Source organism: Hyperoodon ampullatus (genome assembly GCF_949752795.1).
Source record: "Hyperoodon ampullatus genome assembly, chromosome: 12".
NCBI lineage: Eukaryota > Metazoa > Chordata > Mammalia > Artiodactyla > Ziphiidae > Hyperoodon > Hyperoodon ampullatus.
The window spans coordinates 75,050,521-75,066,718 of NC_136925.1; the positions used below are offsets into that span (position 1 = coordinate 75,050,521).

The following is a 16,198-nucleotide window of genomic DNA, read 5'->3' on the forward strand; positions in this document are numbered from 1 at the left end:
TTAAGAATCCGCCTGCCAATGTAGGGGACATGGGTTCAATCCCTGGTCCGGAAGATCCCACATGCCGCAGAGCAACTAAGCCCGTGCACCACAACTACTGAGCCTGAGCTCTAGAGCCCGTGATCCACAACTACTGAGCCCACGTGCCACAACTACTGAAACCCGCGCGCCTAGAGCCCGTGCTCCACAAGAGAAGCCAACGCGCAATGAGAAGCCCGCGCACGGCAACAAAGAGTAGCCCCTGCTCACCGCAACTAGAGAAAGCCCGCACGCAGCAACGAAGACCCAGCGCAGCCAAAAATAAATAAAATTAAAAAAAAAAAAGAAAATTTGACAAGTGTGTAGTGATTCTACTGCAAGGAAAAACTGCAAGTTGAAAGCATGTTTACTACAAACTATACTATTAATAGGAGATTTCTGAAAGCTTTCATTTGCATTAAGGACTTTTTTGTTTTTTTTAATGTTGCTTCAAGTGAAAGCATGGAGGTGATTCTGGACTGGATACGTGGCAATGTTACTGTAAAATCAAAAGCCATCAGGACTTCCCTGGTGGCGCAGTGGTTAAGACTCTGCGCTCCCAGTGCAGGGGGCCTGGGTTCCATCACTGGTCAAGGAACAAGATCCCACATGCATGCTGCAACTGAGTTTGCATGCCACAACTAAGGAGCCCACCTGCCGCAACAAAGACCCGGCACAACCAAATAAACAAAATAAATATAAAAGAAAATCAAAAGCCATCCTCAAGGCCAAGAAGTCCTCAGAGTACGATGGTTGGATGGAATCTAAGAAAAGCTGCCACATCTGTGAGTTCATTTAATTTTAGAACAGCACACAGGGAGGTCCATCAGGGGCCTTGAAGTGAGGTGAATGCGGGTTCCAGTTTGAGGTTCTGCTACAAAGAGTGGGACCTTAAGCACGTTACTCACCTTCTCTGTGCTTTTAGTCTTATGGTCTGGGGTTTGATCATCATTCTGCCACTGACCAGCTGTATACTCTTGGACAATTTTATTTCATTTCCCTGTGATTGTTTCCTCACCTTAAAAATGGATCATTCTTATATCCACTTCATAATCTTGTTTTCAGTAATGAAATCTTAGTTGGAAAGCAGTTAGAACAGCTCTTGAAAGAACACATGTAAGTGTTTTATAACTAGAAGCTATGGCTGTTCTAACACTAGTATTACTAATATTTATATTTCCCTGCAGGGTTGTTGAGAAGGTTGAATGGGAGAACGCTACATGATTTGCGGATCCCAGTACAAAAGGCAAATGTAGGCCCCTTTGTTCAAAAATCACTAAGAATTTCAAGAGTGGGACAGCAGGGAGTTAAACCAAGTGTGAGGCCCTTCTGAGAGCAGGGCCTGTGCCACTGCACGGATCGCACACCCAGCAAGCGGCCCGGCGCTGGAAGACGCAGAAGCCTTGGCACACAGTGGGCGCTAAATAAATGCTCATTCACCTTCGTGACAGCGCACGCCGCCAGTCCTGTCAACACTGACCCCTCGCTATCACTTGTCCCTGACCTGAGGACAAGACCCGGAACTGCGCTCGCGATGGAGTCCCGCGGTGAAGACCAGCCTCCAGCCCCGCTGTCCCCAGTCGCTCTGGCGGGTGTCTGAGCCTCATCCTGGCCGGATGGAGCCGCTCGGCCGCTGCGCCGCGCACCGGGGGGGACACCCTCGGGAGGAGCGGGGTCGGTCCGGCGTCCCCGGGCGCGTCTCAGAGGCCCGGACGGCTCGCAGCCGGGCCGGGATTCCGGGTCTCGCGGGCGCAGCGTGCGTCCGGGCCTCGCCGCCGTGTTTACCGGTTGCCCGAGGAGACGCACCGCACGCACCGCCGGCTCCCGCGCCCGCCTGGCTCCGCGCCGCCCGTGGGTCCGAGCGCGCGGCGGGGCCCCGGCCGCCATGAGCTGCTCCGGCCGCCGGCGCCCGCAGCGCACCCGCCGCGCCGCCTTTGGCGTCACGTCGCCAGCGCCCGAGGTACTGTCGCAGCTCGCGGCCGCGCGCATGAGTGGCACCGGCGGCCCGTCTCCACCCGGGAGGGCGCCGGGGATGCTCGGCCCCGGCTGCGCGGCCCGGGCTGTGCTGGGCGCTCCTCGCCGGCAAACTTTCCTCTCGATGGCGTGGGGAGATCGTAGTCGGAACGGGACTGGGATTGCCAGCGGCCGGTTAATTTTAGGAAGTTAGGGGCAAGTCGTGAGTTTGTGAAATGCCGTTGAATTTTGAGGTTGTGCCAGTTTGCTTCTCTTGGCCATTTAAACGGGTTAAGTTCTAAAAACGGTGTGTCTGGCTCCTGTAGACCCTCCCCGCCGCCGGAGCAAAGCATTCTTGCAGTTAACTTCGACTACTTAGCTACTAAGACGTGGTTCAGAGCAGTTTCTTCAAAGTCTGAGGTGGCAGGATTAATGCCAGTCTTGGGCAAAGTCGCTGGCCTTCTGGTTGCCAGTCACTCCAGAAACAGTCATTCGATTGTCGTTGGCTCCATTTACTCCCAGGAGGTACTTAGGCACTGGGGACTTTCAGGCTCAGCCTGGGTTAAGTGTCCCCTTCTGGACCTGGCACCAGGGGCCCACCAGGCATAGAGTGTGTCAGGGGTGCTTGCCAGAGACACGGGGGAACTGTGTTCAGCGGAACTGCTAGCCCCAGAGGGTGTCCTCAGCCCAGCTGTACTGACCACAAAAATCCCTGGGGCACACTCTTCAATTCAAAACATGGGGTGGATTCTCCAACGTGCTGTAGGAGTTGTAATATTCAGCAGCTTTGATTGTTGCCTTACCTCTGACCCAATAGTGCCTTACTTACATTTAGATTTTTCTGATTCCTGGTATATTTTTGGAAAACTAGTACCGCCTTGTACAAATAAAATTAATTTTTCTTGCACTGGACATTTGCATATTTTATTCCTATTTGGTATCCTCTGTGAATTAGGAATATTAGCCCATGCATGAGTATGTAGAATTTTTATATTATTTATATTTGTTTGGGGAACAAATCGAAAGTAAATTACAAACTTCATGGCCCTTCCTCCCTAAATACTCTAGTGTGTATCTCCTAAGAACAAGGGCCTTCTCTAACCAAAATACAATGATCAAATTCAGGGTGTTTAGCATTGTTGTAGTAGTATTTTCTAATGTACACTATCTGCTAAAATTTTGCCAATGGTCCTAATAATGCCATTTACAGCAATTTTTTTTTTTTCATTTCAGGATCACACATTATATTTACTTGTGTGTCTTTAGTCTCTGTAAACCTGGAACAGTTCCTCAGCATTTCTTTGTCTTCAATAATACTGATATTTTTACAGACTCTAGGTCATTTGTTCTGCAGAATAGGTTTATCAGATTGTTTTCCATGATAAGATTTTGGGTAGGAATACTATATAAGTGGTGTGTCTCAGTGTGTCACAGCCAGAGGTGCATGATGTCAGTTTGTCCCACTATTGGTGGTATTCCTAACTGGTGGTATGTGCCAGAGTTTTCTACTGTAAAGGTGGAAAAATAAGTAAGTTTTAGTAATAAGTAAGTAATCATTTTGGGTAATCTTATTGAGATTTTTAAAAAATAAATTTATTTATTTTATTCATTTTATTTTTTTGGCTGCATTGGGTCTTCATTTGTGCGCGTGGGCTTTCTCTAGTTGGGGTGAGTGGGGACTACTCTTCGCTGCGGTGCGCAGGCTTCTCATTGCGGTGGCTTCTCTTGTTGCGGAACATGGGCTCTAGGTGCGCGGGCTTCAGTAGTTGCGGCATGCGGGCTCAGTAGTTGTGGCTCGTGGGCTCTAGAGCACAGGTTCAGTAGTTGTGGTGCATGGGCTTAGTTGCTCCGCGGCATGTGGAATCTTCCTGGGCCAGGGCTCGAATCCGTGTCCCCTGCATTGGCAGGCGGATTCTTAACCACTGCGCCACCAGGGAAGCCCCCATATTGAGATTTTTAGGATAAATTTTACTACCTACATAAAGGAAAATATCCACCAAGCCCAAGATTTTAACTGACATGAAAGACCTAAATTTTATTGAGAATAAAAGTAGAAGCAAAAGGCCAGCATTTATTATAATTGTTTTTTCAGTTTCCAAAAATACTTCATCTGAGACAATCTTATAACTCAGATAGGCAAGGCAGAAATTTCCCATTATACAGATGATATTGCTTGCTCAATTAGCAAATAATGGAGCGGGAACTTAAATATCTTTCCTTTGAAAGTTTAGTACTTTTCCTACCAAACCATTATGACACTGAAGAACTGATTAAAACACAAAGCAGGGATAATATGCAATTGTATAAGGAAGTAGAATACTGCAGGGACCGGAGGTGTTCGCTTTGATTTCAAGCAGTCCTTGAGTATACCACTTATCTGTGACACCTTGGGCAAAAAAATTACTTAATGTCCCAGAACTTCAGTTTCTTCATCTGAAACGTGGGATCATAATGCTTATGACATGGTGTGGTTTGGGCATTCACAGTTCATATATGTAAAGCTCCCAACAGAGTGACAGAGTAAATGCTTCTTAATATTCGCTCTTCTTATTCTTTCTTTTTTCTTTTTTTTAATTAAAGTAGAGTTGATTTACAATGTTGTATTAGTTTCAGGTGTACAGCAAAATGATTCAGTTATTTATATATGTATAATGTATAATTTTTCAGATTCTTTTCCATTATGGCTTATTACAGGATATTGAGTAGAGTTCCCTGTGCTCCACAGTAGGTCCTTGTTGTTGTTTATCTATTTTATCTATTAGCTATTATTCGTCTTTATAACTTGTGAGATTGCCGTACATCAACACCACTGCCACCATCCCTGACACCTCCATCCTTACCTCAGGACCACGTTAGCAGTCAGTTACTGAGGATCTGTGTGAGGGACTGAGGATACAGAAATGAATCTGACACAGTCCCTGGTGTCAATGAAAAATCAAGAGTCTACAATAACCCATAACAAGACTGTGTCATTTGTAGTATCATCCCTGCACCAAATGTAATGTTGCATTTTTCTCAGGTTGGATTTACTCCTTATCATCAGCAGAGCTTTACTAGGCTAGGAAAAGTGACAAATACTAAGAGCAATATTGTGTGAATTGAAGTGTCACAGCTCAAGCGTGGAAGACAGAAACATGCTTTGGGGAAATTTACAGATGTCACTTTGAGCAGAACAGTGTAACTTTGCCATGCATCTGAAATAAGGCATGGAAGCTGGAAAATGTCACCAAATTATATCATCAGTCAGCAAAAAGGTCTAGCATTCATTTGGTGAAAAGTGCTTGGATTTGGACTCAGAGGCCACAAACATATGGAGCTACTTTGCTGTGTCAGTGTTTTCTTGTATTTGGAAGACCTGAACCAAAGTTATGGCTCCAGTATATACCATTGTTGGGGGTTTGAGCAAGTTTCATTCCTCTCTGTAAAACAAGGGTTAATTAGAATTGCTGTCTGATGGCGTTGTTTTGAGAAGTGATAGTTCTCAGCTATAGTTCCTTAAAGTAAAGGACTTAGAGCTGGTCATGTATAATTATGAAGGAAGTCAAGTCACTTTTCCTTTATTTCCCCACCATTTCAAACTTCTAAAAAATTGTGGTAAAATACATATGAAATTTACCATCTTAATATTCAAGTGTACAGTTCAGTGGCCTTAAGTACAGTCACATTATTGTGCAACTGTCGCCACCATCTACCTCTGAAACTCTTTTCATTTTGCAAAACTGACATTCTGTACCCACTAAACAATAACTCCGCATTCCCTCGTCACCCCAGCTCCTGGCAACCGCCATTCTATTTTCTGTGTCTGAATTTGACTACTCTAGTCAACTCATATAAGTGGAATCATACAGTATTTGTCCTTCTGTGACTGGTTTGCTTTACTTAACATCATACCCTCAAGGTTCATCCATGTTGCAACACGCGTTAGGATTTCCTCCCTTTTTAAGGCTGAATGACATTCCATTGTATGTATATACCATGTTTTGTTTATTCATTCATCAGTACAAGAACACTTGGACTGTTTTACTGTTAATAATGCTACTATGATCATGCGTGTACAAATATCTCTTCAAGATCTTGCTTTCAATTCTTTTGGGTATAAGAATTGGAATTGCTGGATTATTTGGTAATTCAATTTTTAATTTTTTGAGGAACTGCCATACTGTTTTAGTGGATACACCATTTTACATTCTCATCAGCATTGCACAAATGTTCCAGTTTCTCCACATCCTGGTCCACACTTGTATTTTCCCTTCCCTTCCTTCCTTCCTCCCTCCCTCCCTCCTCTCTCTCTCTACCTCTCCCTCCCTCTCTCTCTCTCGTAGCCATCCTATTAGGTGTGAGGTAGTATCTATTTCCACTTTTTTTTTCTTTTTTTTTTTGGCTGCACTGTGTGGCATGCGGGATCTTAGCTCCCCAACCAGGGATCGAACCCGTGTCCCCTGCAGTGGAAGCATGGAGTCTTAACCACTGGACTGCCAGGGAAGTCCCTATTTTCTACCTTTTAAAGAACCATTTCCTCTCTCTTCTGATTTGCTCTGTTCTTTTTGGTTTTCTCCTTTTAATCCACTTTAAGAAAAGATCTGACTCTAATCACATCTTCATATGAACTTAAGTCAGAAGCCTCCATATTCTAGATATAAAGAAAAAAAAAAGAACCCTAAAGCTTCCCCAAAAAGGTAAGAAGGGAGAGAAAAAGAAACAGAAAAAGCTAAGAGAAAAAAAGATGATGAAAAGAAATACAAATGTACCAGTAATTACAATAAATATAAATGAACTAAATGCTCAGTTAACCAACAAAACTGTCACATTGAATTTTTTAAAAATCCAGGTACATGCTATTTATGAAAGACACATATAAACAAAAGTATGTGGAAAAGTCGAAAGCAAAGTGTATGAAAAGATTTACCAGACACATAATAAGCAAGAGAAAGCTTATTAGGCATAATAATATACAGAATAGTTTTAAGACAAAAAAAGCATTACTAGAGGTAAAGAAAGTCACAATAATAACACAAATTACATCACTATCACATAATAATAAAAATTTTTATTCATCAGGAACTTTAACAATTCTAAATGTGTATGCATCTAATTAAATGGCCTCAAAATATATAAAACAAAAATTGACAGAAGCAAAAATCTATAAGGAGATATAAACAAATCCACAACTACAGTAGAACACTTTTAACATACCTCTGTTAGTATTTGAGAGATACACCAGACAAAAATTTGGTAAGGGAACTATTTAAAAAGCTGAAAATACAAACTTGGTTAAGTCATTATAAAGAAGAAGAAAAGTACATAAAATATTTGGGATATGGCTGTCAAAGTTAACAGGATGACTTTTTCTCCTTGCCCAAGGGAATAAATACCTTTAGACTATGAAACAATCAATTGGACAAACTCCTAGAAAGTGTACTCTATTGGTAGGGATTGAACTAGACAAGTAACTAAATGTTTTCCCTTGTTTCAAATAGAAAAGAGCTTTATACTATCAAAAATAAATCTTAATAATCTGATCATGAGAAAACATTAGACAAACCCACCTTGGAGGATTTTCTGCAAAATAATTGGCCAGTAATCTTCAAAAGTGTCAAGGTCATGATTGGCAGAGACTAAAGAGACATGACAGCTAGATGCAATGTGGGAGCCTGAGATGACTCCTGGACCATAAAAAGGGCATTATTAGAAAACTGGTGAAATTTGAATGAGATCTGTAGTTTAATTAATAGTATTGCATCAACATTGATTTCCTGGTTTTAGCGGACTTCAGTTATGTAATTAACATTAGCAGAAGCTGGGTAAAGGGTATACAGAATCTCTCTGTTCTAATTTTGCAACTTTTTTTCTGGGTCTAAAATTACTTCAGAATAAAAAGCTAAAAAAATGGAATGATAACCAGTTAATTCATTTGTATATCCAACTTTATTTTAACTGTAACACTTAATTTCTCTTGGTATCTAATTATTCTTTGACCACCTGGCTTTAGAATGCAGCATGAGGAAAGCATTCAAAGAACAGGTAGGAGAAACCTTTTTGAACACCAAACAGAGAGCAAGTTTTTCCTTTCATACTTTAAAAAGGTTGTGTGTATCTTTACTCAATGTTGCCAAATGTAATGGGTAGTGTATTTGAAACAATAGTGAGTGCTTCTTGGTTTGTACTTGAGTTAAGTTGACTCATTACAAAGACTTACTTTTTCTGTGTTCAAGGACAATTAAAAATTTTAATTTAAAAAGGGAGTAACATTTGCTGTACTAGGAATTATTTATGCTAGATTATTTACCCAAGATTTCTTTTTTTCTTTGTTTCGCTTCCAATTTTTTTCCTTTGAAATCGGTTCCTTGGTGACTTTGATCTAAGTCAGAGAAGTTCAAAGCATTGCTGAGGTGGACCAGTAACACTGCACTCTTTCTCTTACTGATACCAGCACCACTATTGATTATGGCTTCTATCTCTACATGTTTAGATATGCTTGAATATTTTAAATATTGCTAATAAAAGGAAATATGTGAATTTTATTTCTGAGTAACTGAAATAACTTCCTTTTTGTTGACTGAATTTACCCTTGTGCTGTCCCTCCTGAACCCTCCCTGTTAGCTTTGTATAGAAATGTATTTTTCAGCATTTCCAGGTCATCATCATCTAATCTCAACATCAGTGCAAAGGGGAACAATATTAAGAACTGACTATAATTATCACATTTTCCTAAGTCTTTTCTACTTAAGGGTAAATGAAATGGGTAGAGTGGAGAATCAAATAGGAAAGTCTTGGTGTTGAAATTTTGTGAATATTTGGAGTAAGCAAAAATGAGAACTTGGGAAGTAACCTGAACCAGAGAAATTCTGCTTGGTGAAGCATACATTGCATGAGTCACCCATGTGGCGAATGTTCTTTGAGTCTTAGGGCACCAAAGATATGGAAATTCTTTCCTTCAGCAGTTAAAAAGTGAGGGCCTAGTCTAAAGCAGGCACTGTTTTAGATAAGGTCCCACTACTCATAAAAGTTATATTTTAGTGGGGGAAATAGATAACAAAAGAAAACAAATAGATAAACAAAGTAATTTCAAAGTGTGTTAAATGCTTCGAAAGGCAATGAAGTGGGATAGCAGGATGGAGGTTGACTGGGGTGGGGATGGGGATGGAGTGGGTCCAGGGGGGCTCTCCAAGAAGACATCTGTGCGGAGTTGTCGGTAATGATGGGAGGGAGTGTTCTCAGAAATAACAAGGGCAACTACAGGCCCTTAGGGGCAATGTGTTTAAAAAGAGTACAGTTTGTAGCATGTCCCTCAGTTTGGGTTTGCCTCATGTTTCCTCATCCTTCGATTCAAGTTAATCACTGTTGGCATTTATGGTGATTCTATATGAGACACGTTGTTTACTTCTCAGTGCTTCATGTCAGGAGCCATATGTCAGTTTATCCCATTATTGATGTTATGAAAGAGAAAGGAAGGCCGAGAACTGGATTAAACAGACTAAAGATACCTGACAATACATGCCACACATTTATAGTTGCTCTAAGGAACATTATCGAGATAACTGGTGAATAATACGGTATCACAGTTAAATTTCTTGAATCTGACAGCTGTATGCAAAAGAATGTCCTTGTTCTTAGGAGAGACATGCTGAAGTATTTAGGGGTTAAAGGCTATGATGTCTGCAAAGTACTCACAAATGATTCGGCGATCATGATTGTAATGTACAGAGAGAAAGGAATAAGTCCAATGTGACAAAGTGTTCTCACAGCTGATGAATCTAAGCGAAGCATATACTTGATTATTCTTGTAACGTTCCTGTAAGACTGAAATAAAACGTTAAAGAAAGTACGTGCCTGTAATACATCGGGATACTAAGTAGAAGAGGCTGTTTGTAACTATCGAGCTCACAGTACAGTTAAGTAAATAATAAATGGGGTCATAAATAAAAGTTTGAAAAAAGGAAGAAGGCAAGCATGGCTGGAGTGGGTAGAGGACGATGAGCTACAGGAGGGACTGGCAGAGGAGGGCCAGGTGCCTCAGAGAAAAGGGGAGCTGCCTGGGAGAGTGGTGGCGCGGGGTGGGGTGAGTCAGGAGAGGTCAAGGAGGGTGTCCTTTGCGTGGTAAGCGCCAGAGGGAGGTCAGGTCAGGTAAGGAGTGAAAGTGTCCCCTGGACTTGGTGCTGGGGGCGGTCTTCCCCCAGGAAGTGAAATTTCAGCTGAGCTCTGGGAGGTGAGTAGGAGTTAGCTAGGCAAAGGATCGGGGCTGGGAGTGCTGGATAAGTTTTCTCCACCACACACGGTGGGGAATGGAAAGAAGCAAAGTCCGTTCAGGCAACTGTGGAAGCCACGGGGGCGGGAGTGTGGTTGGGAGAGACCATGAGGTGGGAAGGGTAGTGGGAGACGAAGCCGGTGAGGTCGGCGGGGGTCAGGTTATACAGGACTTCGTAAGAGTTTGGATTTTGTCCCGAGGCCAAGGGGAAGTCCCTGGAGAGTTTCAAGCCTTGGGAATATCGAACACTTCTACATTTTGAAAAGGTCACTCTGGCTATAAATGGACTAGAGGCTAGGTGAGTGGTGAGGGTGGGGAATAAATCTGACGTCGGGGAGACTGTGTGCCGGCTGCTGTGGTAACCGAGACTTGGGTGGTGGACGAGGAGGTTGAGGGTGAGTCGTTATTTGGGGGTGAGAGTCCACAAGACAGATGCATTGGAACTGGGAGGGAGAGATTGTGAAGCACAGGTTTCTGGCTGGAGGAACTGGGTGGATGTGTGGTGCCGTTCACCGAGATGGAGAAAGAACAAGTTGGGGGAAAATAGCATGAGTTCACATGGAGACATGTTGGGTGTGAAGGGTCTGTCTGTTTTCCACGTTATATCCAGAAGGCAGTTAGCTAGGTAGATCCTGAGCCCAAAAGACAGGTTTTGGCTGAGGATCATCTGATAGATGGGGCTCATCACTGTTCAGATGGTTCTTGAAGTTATGAGTAAAGGAAGGCCAGAGAAATAAGAGGTTTTCTAGGGAGAGAGTGAGAAGAATTTTTAAATTCACAGTGAAATTTGCCATGTGATGGTTGAGGCTAAGCAGACCAGGGAAACTGAGAGGAACAAATGAAGGGAACAAATTCTCCCTATTATGGGCACCTCGTTAGAAAATCGTTTGCTTGTCAACTCAGTCATCTATTGAGCAAACGACTGTTGGCCTAAAAAGAATATTAGCCAGGGAATCAAGAACCCTGGGTCTTGTTGACTCTGAAATGAGTTGATTTTATTGTCTTGAGCTCATTCCTCACTTTCTCCAGGTCTGGTTTCTGGATGTTTTAAGGTTAATTTCCACCTTAAATTTTCTAGGAAATATTGATAAACTAACCATAACTTCCCAAATAATTTGAGGGGGCTTATAAAGAACTATGTATAAGACAGTAAGTTAGAAGATACGGTGTAAGTCAGCCCCACCATTTGAAAACGTTGCTTAACCCTTCTAGGCCTCAGTGTCCTCTTTGTGAAAATGGGATTATTAATAGCTGATTTGGGCTTTTTGCTCAAGATTCTGGACTTGAGTACATGTGTTTATGTCCTCTGCTTCTCTAAACCCCATTAAAAGAGGAGAAAAAGTAGATCATAGAATCATTCTCCAACACTGTTGGGAATAAGACCAAAAATTTTTAATTTTTTTAACCATTCTAGAAAATACAAAGGCAGTGGCGTCATGCTGGTGAATAAATGGCATAGGAGAAGATAGCAGTGGAGGTGGAATTGTTCTTCCCAGAGACCTCTGGAAGGTTCCATGCTTGGAATTGCCAGTTAGGGATATGGATTAGGAAGTAGGGAGGGGCTTCCCTGGTGGCGCAGTGGTTGAGAGTCCACCCACCGATGCAGGGGACACGGGTTCGTGCCCCGGTCCGGGAAGATCCCACGTGCCGCGGAGCGGCTGGGCCCCTGAGCCATGGTCGCTGAGCCTGCGTGTCCGGAGCTCTGCAACGAGAGAGGCCACGACGGTGAGAGGCCCGCGTACCGCAAAAAAAAAAAAAAAAGAGGAAGTAGGGAGAACTCGGGGTGATTAATTGATGAACAGAACGTGGATTGGCTGCCTTCACCCCCAGTGCCCTTCCACTGCCTACACCTTGGATTTACCTGTTCCCACTCCATGCAATTCAACGTGCAGTCTGTTGTGGATGCAATGTTTGTGTCCTCCACAGGTTTGCATGTTGAAATCCTAACCCCCAATGTGGTAGTATTAGGGGGTGGGGCCTTTGGGAGGTCATTAGGTCTAGATGAGCTCATGAAGGTGGGACCCCCGTGATGGGGTTCATGTCCTTATAAGAAGAGGAAAGACTAGGACTCTTTCTGCTGTGTGAGGACACAGTGAGAAGGTGGCCATCTGCAAGCCAGGAAGAGAGTTCTCAGGAGGATCTGAATTGCCTGGCACCTTGATTCTGGACTTCCCAGCCTCCAGAACTGTGAGGTTAATAAATGCGTTGTTGAAGCCACCCATCTGAGGTATTTTGTTACAACAGCGTGAGCTGACTAATAGTCAGCCTTTGCTAAAGTTAGTACAACCACTCGTGCTCAGAACTCACACCACAGAGGTCTTTCAAATAAACATAAAGTGTTACTATGATGGAACATGATGGACATTTTCTTTAATTGCACAACTTTGTTCCTATGAAGTTTCCTCTTAACATTTATCCCTAAAGGCTGAAGTGTATTAAGCTGTACCTTAGCGAATTCACTTCTCTAGAGAAATAAACTTTCTGCCATTCTAGCTTGTAGAACCTGAAGCGATTAATTAACTTGTTTCTGTTACTTTTCTGCGTATGTATCGGTTTTCTTGATGTATTTAGCCGTGATGGATAGCTCCCTTTGGTGAGTGACTGCAGTTCAGTTACTACATATACAGTGAGTATAAGGTTTAGAGACGATGTAACTTAGGTGGGCAAAAATTTTGTAACATTTTATAACAATCAGCTTAGCTCAGAAGACACTATTTCTTCTCTTTAGAAGAAAAATACCATTTTGTCAATTCAAGGAAACTCATTCCATTTGTTTTCCTCATTCCCTTTCCCCTTAGATGAACTAAGTCTTTGCAGGTGGGAGTGGAGTTGGTTATGAGTTTCTTGGCACTGAAGGTGGGGTGGAGCATTGGGCTGAGCACCATCCCCTGTTCCATTTGGCCCCGACTTCCCTCGTGGACTTGGACAGCAGTCTCTACTGAGATCCTTAACTTTGCCCTGGCTCTGAAGGTTCAGCCATGCTGTACGCTCTTTATTTCCATCCCAAGTCCCTTAAGTCTGTTGTCTTATCTACGTTTACCTTTTTGCTTTACGTGGGAAAAGGGACTTCCTTCCCATTTAGGTCACCACAGAGCATTGAGTAGAGTTCCCTGTGCTATACAGTAGGTTCTCATTAGTTATCTATTTTATACATAGTATCAATAATGTATATAAGTTACCACAGTGTGTTAGGTAGAGTTCCCTGGGCTGTACAGTATGTTCCCATCAGTTGTCTATCCAGAAGGAAGGGGATATCTGTATGTGCATGGCTGATTCATTTTGTTGTGCAGTGAAGGCTAACACAACACTGTAAAGCAACCATACTCCAATAAAAATTAATTTAAAAAATAAATTTAAAAAATAGTGTCTCCATGTCAGGGAAACCAGGGTATGGTTTCCCCTCCTTGCCTGAGGAGTGGGTGCTGGTGGGGGGGCTTCCCAGTGGGCACAACACTCGGTCATCGCCATTCATTCTATGCCCGGGAGCTTCCCGTCTGTAGGGCTGTTGTGAGAGGCTTCCACTCCAGGGCCACATCCTGGGAAGCAAGGGCATTAGCTGGGGTCTTCATTAGCGCCCGCAGCCTGCACCCCTCATGGCAGGTGTTAGGTCGCACTAGGGCCGGCATCATCTAAGCACTGGTCGTATCTCTCTCTGGTTCTCCTTTTCCCATGTGTGGGAGCCACACTTCCCCTGGATTTATTTAGAATTGACAGTTTGAATTTTGAGAATAGCTGCCAAAACCAATGATTATGGTTTTGTCCATACTGGCTGTTAAGTGTTCCTTTCTGATGGTAATTAACTAAGTATTTTAAGGCCATTTCTGGTCCCTGGTTTAAAAACCGTGCTATTTGGGTAAAGAAGAATGCTTACACTTCTCTTCATAAAGGCAAATGGGCAGGCTGACATTTACTTAAAAGCAAAATCAAAATTTTCAGATTTATTCAACTTTACAAGGCTAGGTTTGTTCAAGACACAGGTGATACAGTTTTGTTTCACATTATTTTGACCTTGAGACAATTTATTTCTTCTCTATTCTGGCAGTGATATTTGCATGAAGATCTTTGTAACCTTGTGTAACAGCCTGGTAGCAACCTCAAGATCATATTTTTTTGAAAATACAGGGTATAATGGTTACATTTTTTTTGAAGTATAGTTAAGTTACAATGTTGTGTTAAGTTTCACATGTACAGCAAAGTAATGGTTACTTCTGTGTGTCAACTTGGCTAGGCTAGGATATATAGCCAAAAACCAACCTATATTTTACTGTTGAAGGTATTTTTTTGGTGAGATTAAGATTTAGATCAGTAGATTTGAGTAAAGCAGAGTAGCCTCCATAATGTGGGTGGGCCTCCCCTAGTCTGTTGAAGGCCTGAGAGAAAAGACTGAGGTCCACAGGAAGAGAGAATTCTGCCTCCAAACTGTCTTTGGACTCAAACGGCCACATCAACTCTTCCCTGGGTTTCCAGCCTGCCAGCTCACTGTGCAGATTTCAGACTTGTCAGCCCCTACAATCATGTGAGCCAATTCCTTAAAATAAATCTATCTATCTGTCTATCTATCTATCTATCTATCTATCTATCTATCTACATTCTATTGGCTCTGTGTCTCTGGAGAACCCTAATTAATACACAGGGTACTTCACTGAGTCCTTCCATGCTTGAGGAGGTTGTGAGAACCAATGGGTTTATAGTCCACCACAAAGGACAGTGCAGCAAGGCCCACAGGTGCTCAACACACAAACACAAAAGCTAATAATCAACAGCAGAAAACTGGGGAGAGTTTGTCGTATCTACTGCCTGATTTTCTTAGAGAGACAGGACCAATCTATCCTCAGCGTCACTGGCGACCACCATATTTTAAGGGACCCATGAGAATGTTTTAATTTCTTTTAAAATCAGGAGAGAGAGAGAAAAAATAACTTCTAAGTTGAAAAAATATTTTAATATGTAATATTTTGACATGTTCTTTATACCAATTAGTTATAAAATATAATTTTTAATATCTTTATGGAGGAAAGAGACCATGAAGGTAAAAGTGCATAGGACCCACAAAATTTATAATGTAGCCCTGTAGGGAGATGAAACTGTGTGTAGAAACCTTGTATAGAAAGCGTTGTTAAGCAATAGGAGAGATGATACGAAGACATAGATAATAGAACATATTTTTTCCCAGTTTTATTGATACGACTGACATACAGCACTGTGTAAGTTTAGGGTTTACAGCATAATGACTTGACTTAAATATATTGTGAAGTAATTACCACAATAAATTTAGTTAACTTAAATTTAATACCTATCATCTCATATAGATACAAAAAAAGAAGATATTTTTTTCCTTGTGATGAGAACTTTCAAATATATTTAGTGTTAACTATAGTCATTATGTTGTACATTACACCCCCAGCGTATATTTGTCTTATAACTGGAAGTTTGTACCTTATGACTATCTTCTTCCAATCCCCCCACCCCTGACAGCCCCCCACCTCTGGTAACTGTAAATCTGATCTCTTTTAAAAAAATGTTTATTTATTTATTTTTGGGCTGTGTTGGCTCTTCGTTGCTGTGCACGGGCTTTCTGTAGTTGCAGTGAGCTGGGGCTACTCTTCGTTGCGGTGCGCAGGCCTCTCATTGTGGTGGCTTCTCTTGTTGCAGAGCACGGGCTCTAGGCACACGGGCTTCAGTAATTGTGGCACATGGGCTAAGTAATTGTGGGTCACAAGCTCTAGAGTGCAGACTCAGTAGTTGTGGTGCACAGGCTTAGTTGCTCCAAGGCATGTGGGATCTTCTTGGACCAGGGTTCGAACCCGTGTCCCCTGCATTGGCAGACGGATTCTTAACTACTGTGCCACCAGGGAAATCCTCTTTTTTTTTTAAATGAGTTTTTTGCTTGTTTTAGATTCCACATATGAAATCATACAGTATTTGTCTTTGTCTGACTTATCTCACTGAGCATAATGCCCTCAAGGTCCATCCATGTTGTGG

At 42.5% G+C, this 16,198-nt stretch overlaps 1 protein-coding gene across 1 annotated transcript in view; it reads left to right on the plus strand.

Moving 5' to 3' along the window:
• Positions 1-1,634: 1,634 nt before the first annotated feature.
• CCDC170 (coiled-coil domain containing 170) overlaps positions 1,635-16,198 on the plus strand; it is a gene marked incomplete at both ends in the record, with an annotated part of 85,621 nt that continues 71,057 nt past the window's right edge. The window contains 2 exon segments of the mRNA XM_079716744.1: positions 1,635-1,737; positions 1,740-1,978. Coding sequence (XP_079572870.1) covers positions 1,635-1,737; positions 1,740-1,978 — 342 coding nt within the window.